Genomic DNA, 7,585 nt, shown 5'->3' with positions numbered 1-7,585 from the left:
AGTTGTCATGGTAGTCGCGCGTTTCTTTTAGAATTTCTAATTTCNCTAATATCAATGCTCAGGACACCTTTCACCTATATACTTCACAATTTTTTGTCCCTTTTTTGCTTCACTCGTGGGTAGCCAAGCAACCATTGCGGCAACTTTTTCCCATCATAACCAGTAGCCAAGCACTTGCTTGCTTTCCCAGAGTCAAAGTTATCCACACATCAGAAAAAGTACATGGACAGATTTATGTTCCTGATGCAAATTGGTTGCTCATGGTCCTTAGCCTCGCAATCTTGATAGGTTTTCGAGACATATCAGCTATTGCAAACGCTACAGGTATAGCTTTATACATTGATCAAAACTGTAGCTCTCTTGGTTTTTAAGCACTAAACAGTCATGTAAAGCTTCTAATGCACGCATTTATGGCTCCCACTATATTAGTTATTGGATTAGAATTATAGGGGCCATATTGTTACTAGGACCAGAGGCGGACGTACCCTTAGGGTAGGGGGTCACCTACCCCCAGTAATTTCGAAAAAAATGTATGTGTTTATGAGTATATATCTTAAATAATAGTAATATATTTCAATTAGCACCCTAAGATTCAAAGCCTAGGCAGCTGCATTGGTCGATTTGGGCGGGCACAACTTGACTTTTAGTGCGCTGCCTGGGTTCGATTCCCTCTCCGGCACTTGCTCAATTTTTTATTCGATAATGGTGCCCCCACCGCTTTAAAATCCTGGGTCTGCCTCTGAGTCTAGGACTAATATTATTTTCATCATATCTCATAAACTTTTCTCTCAATCTTCACCCAGGTTTAGCTGTTATTTGTGGAATGCTAGTGACAACTTGTCTTATGTCGCTAATTATAGCACTGCACCGGGAGAGGACCGCTGTGTTTCTCTCTATGTCCTTTTTGTTATTCTTTGGTTTGATTGAGGCAATATACCTATCATCATGTTTCTTGAACTTTTCCAAGGGAGCTTGGTGTATTGTTGCTCTGTCATTGATTTTTATGACAATCATGGTCTCTTGGCACTATGGTACTATAAAAAAGTATGAATTCGACATAGAGAACAAGATGACCGTGGACTGGGTGACAGAACTTAGTCCTGGACTTGGCGTTTCTAGAGTGCCCGGAATTGGATTCATTCATAGTTATATTGTGACAGGAATCCCAGCTTTCTTCTCTCACTTCATTACCAACCTCCCTGCATTCCATAGCCAAGGCCTCCTCCACCTTACGCTCAAAGACTTGCGAAGCAAAAGAATGAAAACCAATTCAAGAAGTTTATTGAGATGATGAAAAGTTTGTCAATCAATGTGCCCTTAGTGGAAGCTCTTGAGCAAATGCCGGGATACGCCAAGTTTATGAAAGACTTGGTGACTAAAAAGAGATCTATGGATTGTCAGACCATTAAAATGACTCAACAAGTGAGTGCAATTGTGCACTCAATGGCTCCAAAGCTTGNAAAACAAATACTGTATCATTTCAGTAATTTTTGTGCTCTATACAGATGTGCACAATGGCTCTTTAATCCTCGCATTCTATGTCAATTCGATTTTAGTTTTTGAGTTAATTGACAAAAATAGGTTAAGGAACCGCAATAAAATTTGGCATATCAGTCCAAAAACTATCAGATCTTGCCTAAAACTATCAGATCTTGCCTAAAAGAGCATCTCCGGCAACCTCGTCTCATATTTTCTTATTTCTCTTAGTTTTTGTTTCATCCTTTGCAACTGGTGAAGCCCAAATTTGAATGCCAAAAACTCGCCGGAAAAATTCAACACCAGCAACCACCGAAACTTGTAATGTGGTGATGGACAGAAGGTGTTTTCTAGTGTAAATTTGTATAGGTAGTGTTTATACACACTTATACAATATTGTATAAATATGTATAAGTGTGTATATCTGCGTACAATGTTGTATAAATTATCTATATTTTTGATGTATAAGTGTGTATATACGTTATTCGTGTATAATAGGTATCCATGGATGTTTGACACTTTCTTCTTTTTTTCTTCTTTGTCTTATTTTTCTGATATACATTATTAGGTATTGTATATACAAGTTTATACAAAGTTATACATCATTATACATGTAATGCACATGTGCATTTAAATCTAAAATTAAAATTTTATATGTTTAATCTATGTATAAATCGACTTTTTTTGTTGATTTATTTGCCAAATCATGAACATGCTAATAATTTTTTTAAATTTTTACTTTTTATTTATGCTATTTGGAACTTGGAAAAGAAGAAAATTTAAGGTTTTCAAGTCGCATTATATATGAATTTGAATTTTTTGTAGCTGGAAGAGGAATATATACAAACTTGGGGAAGAAGAATAAAAAATCACAAAATTTTTGTGCTTAAAGATCTGCAGAATAAAAAAAAAGAAGAAAAAATGCTTAATTTTCGAACTTTGGCCTATTGTTAATGGGCTACAGATTTGCAAAGTTCTAACTGGGTTATTCTGATGCAATGTATATGGGTGGACTGTATTGTATGGGTCAAAATCCGACCCCACGATAATTAACGGAGCTAATCTCGTCCTGAGCTAAGACATAATTAATGAAGTGGTATGGCCACTTATTCGTAACAGGACTCGACTCTTGTCCGATTTAATCTACGAGGGTACGGCCCAGTCATTCCCCCATGGGGACGGAACTTCAGCATGGCCACAGCCATTTATCGCCAGCTCACAAAGCTCACATCTATAAATACTAAGAGCAGTAGCCCTAGAAAAGGGGGGCTTCTTGACCACTAGTGAGGGGGGAGAGAAACGAGAAAATATACCCCTCTTATGGGAAAAGAATAACACCATTGTAAGGCTCTGAACCTCTTCATGGAGAGGCAGACCAAACAAATTTTATCAATAAAGGTTTCTAATGCTTCTCCCCCTAATTATGAGTTCTTATTTTAGTTTCTTTCATTTGGTCCAACGGATTATTACGATTTGCTATGATTATCCCGAGATTAATTTATATTGTTTTCTACTCGTAAGATGTGTAACATTTTTTGAGCAAATAATTTGGCGCCGTCTGTGGGGATTTCATAGCAAAATCGCGTAGTTCTTCCCTGGACCAAAAGAAAAGAAGCACCAAACTCGAAGGGGAGCTCGAAGATCTCAAACAAAGATCTAAGTCCTCACTCTCTCTCCAATCTCAGATAGTGCAAACAAGAAGAAGGGGCCCCCTCCTTTCCTCAGGGGAGGTCTCTGTAAGGCATACGAACTCCGGTCGGAAACCGGCACGGAGATATATCGAGCCGAGATTCGCCTCAAGACAGCCTATATACCCTGGTTGGGAAGACAATGGGTAAGCTGCTCAAGGTCTCGAATCCAAAACGAGTTCCAGCACTCGATACCCACAGTATGGGATTCAGGCTCTGTGCCTTCGTCAACAAGATCGACAAAGTTCAACAGCAGTTGAACCGGGACTCAGGCTACGCGCCTTCACCAAAAATTCAACTACGGTTGAATCAAGACATGCTATGCGCCTTCACCAAAAAGTTCAACTACGGTTGAACCAAGACAGGCTATGCGCCTTCACCAAAAAGTTCAACTACGGTTGAACCAAGACAGGCTATGCGCCTTCGCCAACAAGTTCAACTATGGTTGAACCAAGTCAGGCTATGCGCCTTCGCCAACAAGTTCAACTACGGTTTAACCAAGCCAGGCTATGCGCCTTCGCCAACAAGTTCAACTACGGTTGAACCAAGTCAGGCTATGCGCCTTCGCCAACAAGTTCAACTACGGTTGAACCAAGACAGGCTATGCGCCTTCATTAGCCAGTTCGACTACGGTTGAACCGGGACTCAGGCTATGCGCCCTCGCCAAAAGTTCAACTACGGTTGAACCAAGACAGGCTATGCGCCTTCATTAGATAAATTCAACTACGGTTGAACCGGGACTCAGGCTATGTGCCTTCACCAAAAAGTTCAACTACGGTTGAACCAAGTCAGGCTATGCGCCTTCGCCAACAAGTTCAACTACGGTTGAACCAAGACAGGCTATGCGCCTTCATTAGCAAAATTCAACTACGGTTGAACCGGGACTCAGGCTATGCGCCTTCGCCAAAAAGTTCAACTACGGTTGAACCAAGTCAGGCTATGCGCCTTCGCCAACAAATTCAACTACGGTTGAACCAAGACGGGCTATGCGCCCTCATTAGCAAATTCAACTACAGTTGAACCAGAACTCAGGCTACGCGCCTTCGCCAAAAGTTCAACTACGGTTGAACCAAGACAGGCTATGCGCCTTCACCAAAAAAGTTCAACTACGGTTGAACCGGGACTCAGGCTATGTGCCTTCATCATCAAAATCGACAAAGTTCAACTACGGTTGAACCAAGACATGCTATGCGCCTTCGCCAACAAGTTCAACTACGGTTGAACCAAGACAGGCTATGCGCCTTCATTAGCAAGTTCGACTACGGTTGAACCGGGACTCAGGCTATGTGCCTTCGCCAAAAAGTTCAACTACGGTTGAACCAAGACAGGCTATGCGCCTTCACAAAAAAGTTCAACTACGGTTGAACCAGGACTCAAGCTATGTGCCTTCGCCACCAAATTAGCAAATTCAACTACGGTTGAACCAAGACTCGGGCTATGTGCCTTCGCCATTAAATCCAACGAGCTCGACCTCGCTCGAACTACAAGGATGGACGCCTTCGTCCTCAACTTTAGCAAGTTCAACCACAGTTGAACCGAAACTCAGGCCAAACGCCTTCATCCGTGAAAGCAAAGCCCGACCTCCAACAAATCAAGGCGCAGGGTAGGCACCCTCGCCATTCAAGTAAGTTCTCCCAACTCGAATTAAGACTCGGGCCGCGTAAAGTTCGGCCCCGGTCAAACTACGAGGCTGCGTTTTTTACTATCACGACCGGTAGTCCGACCGCGTCTGAACTAGGACTAAGGCTAAACGCCGCTATCGCCAAATAACGGACAAGACTCGCCCGCACCGAGTTGAAAAAGCAAGGTCATCAATTATATTATGGCTAAGGCCATCGTCGCCAACAGTCGACCTAGATTCGACTAAGGTGAATAAACGACTCGACGACAGTCGAAGTCGCCTTTATGGCTTAGACCGTCGATTCTGTCACGACTAAAGTCGTCGATCTAAATTCGACTAGGGCCGCCAATGCCGACGTTCAACAAAAAGCGCAACAAAAACTCTAAAGAACGAAAGAAAGACAGTGACACAAAATAAGCACAAGGCAGGCAATAGAAAAGAAAACTTATATACTTACAAAGTCAAACTGCGGGTCATCCCCGCTTACAGCCGGCCAAGGCCGATCAATACAAGAAATAAAAAGAAAAACAACAAGAAACATCTAAACGCCAAACGGCGAACAAGACAAGAAAAAAACTGCATCATCATCTTTTTTACTCNATTTCGCCGGACTCCATCTGTTCCGCACCTCCCATTGCCGGAGATGGCCCTTCAACTACCGGAAAATCTACCGGAGGAGCACCGTGGGAAGAACTGACTGCCATTGTTGATCTAATGAAGACAAATGGTGCCACAATCAAAGGAAAGAAAAGAGAAGATGAATTAGCGAAACGAAAAAGTTTCCTCAGAATCTCTCTCTCAGATGAACAATGAAGATATGAGAAATGAATGCCTCATCTCACCTTTATAGGCAACATAAATGGCTTTTGCGAAACCCAATAGCCATCATTAACTGCACGACCAACCGTAAAACGGTTCGGTTCTGTCGTAGCAAGCGTCATTATGACGAGCTCCATAAAGCGGCTTCTCAGCCATCCGCCAGCATACCGCCGTTAGAACAGTCGCTACGACCTACGAACACTGAAAGAAAGTGTCGTACGCCGTTAAAATTTTGGACGACCAAATACGTACCCAGCGCATATTCATTCCCCACGGCCATCTCCAATATATGAAAGGCTACGGCCATCTTGATCTCCAATGAATGAAAGGCTACGGCCATCTCCAATATATGAAAGGCTACGGCCATCTTGATCTCCAATGAATGAAAGGCTACGGCCATCTTGATCTCCAATGAATGAAAGGCTACGGCCATCTCCAATATGTGAAAGGCTACGGCCAACCCCAACATATGAAAGGCTACGGCCATCTCTAATGTATGAAAGGCTTTCCAATGCACGAAAGGCTACGGCCAGCTCCAAGGTGTAAACGGCTAAGGCCACCGCCGCCAATAAATCGACTCCCTTATTCGAGTTGTTTTCAAATCACAATCGATGAAGTCCGCTCATCGAGCTCGGCCAAGGCCCGACCTCAATAAGCGGAGGGACTAACTGTATGGGTCAAAATCCGACCCCACGATGATTAACGGAGTTAATCTTGTCCTGAGCTAAGACATAATTAATGAAGTGGTATGGCCACTTATTCGTAACAGGACTCGACTCTTGTCCGATTTAATCTACGAGGGTACGGCCCAGTCATTCCCCCATGGAGACGGAACTTCAGCATGGCCACGGCCATTTATCGCCAGCTCACAAAGCTCACATCTATAAATACTAAGAGCAGTAGCCCTAGAAAAGGGGGGGCTTCTTGACCACTAGTGAGAGGAGAGAGAAACGAGAAAATATACCCCTCTTATGGGAAGGGAAAAATACCATTGTAAAGCTCTGAACCTCTTCATGGAGAGGCAGACCAAACAAATATTATCAATAAAGGTTTCTAATGCTTCTCCCCCTAATTCTGAGTTCTTATTTTAGTTTCTTTCATTTGGTCCAACGGATTATTACGATTTGCTATGATTATCCCGGGATTAATTTATATTGTTTTGTACTCGTAAGATGTGTAACATTTTTTGAGCAAACAGTGATCATGTAAGGAATATAAATGATTTCGAGGATCAGATTATTAGCTCGATAGGTGAATTCATTGCCAGAGAGGAACGACATCATGAAGCGTTGTTCTTGGAAGAGGGAAGAATGATTATTTTGGGAAGCCGAATGACCGATGGAAATGTATTGGTACCTGTTGTTGTTGGAGGTGAACAAAGTGAAAGTGGTCAAGATGTAGCAGATATTGAAAATCCTACTGCTACTACTACAACAAAGAGGAAAGAAGTTAGATTTATGTTGCCTGCAAATAGTCCTAAAATGAATCCATCAGTAAGGAAAGAACTTCAAGAACTTGTTGATGCCAGGGAAAGTGGCACTGCTTATTTTTTGGGCCATTCACACTTAAAAGTACGAAAAGGGTCGAATTTTGTGAAGCAATTTCTTGTAAAGGTTTATGCATTTCTGGATAAGAACTGCAGAGAGACTCCAATTGCATTAGATATACCTCATGCTGCTCTTTTGGAGGTTGGAATGGTGTATACAATATAATTTGCAACTAAAGCAATGAATACATTATGGTCCAGATGTCGTAGAAAATTGAGAATTAGAATTTTTTTGGTTCTTTGAATTGGAATGGCATCAATAGAAATTTAGAATTTTGCAACGAAAGCAATTTAAAACACACACTTATCAGAAATAGTTTTAGCGACAACAAATTTCATTTACGAGTGCAGGTGAAAAGATGCATTTTTATCACTAAATCATAGTTATTAATATAAATTCTCACCTTAACTTATTATTTAATTATGATAAATTAG

At 41.8% G+C, this 7,585-nt stretch overlaps 1 protein-coding gene across 1 annotated transcript in view; it reads left to right on the top strand.

The window, feature by feature from the left end:
- The window catches only part of LOC109241729 (potassium transporter 25-like), a 12,647-nt gene extending 5,293 nt beyond the window's left edge, over nucleotides 1-7,354 (top strand). The window contains exon 11 of the mRNA XM_019408498.1: nucleotides 6,796-7,354. Coding sequence (XP_019264043.1) covers nucleotides 6,796-7,316 — 521 coding nt within the window. The 3' untranslated portion in view covers nucleotides 7,317-7,354. The remainder of the gene's footprint in view (nucleotides 1-6,795) is intronic.
- Nucleotides 7,355-7,585: the final 231 nt, after the last annotated feature.

Source organism: Nicotiana attenuata, unplaced genomic scaffold (assembly GCF_001879085.1).
Source record: "Nicotiana attenuata strain UT unplaced genomic scaffold, NIATTr2, whole genome shotgun sequence".
In the NCBI taxonomy this organism is placed as follows: domain Eukaryota; kingdom Viridiplantae; phylum Streptophyta; class Magnoliopsida; order Solanales; family Solanaceae; genus Nicotiana; species Nicotiana attenuata.
This window is presented reverse-complemented; position numbering and strand designations above follow the sequence as displayed.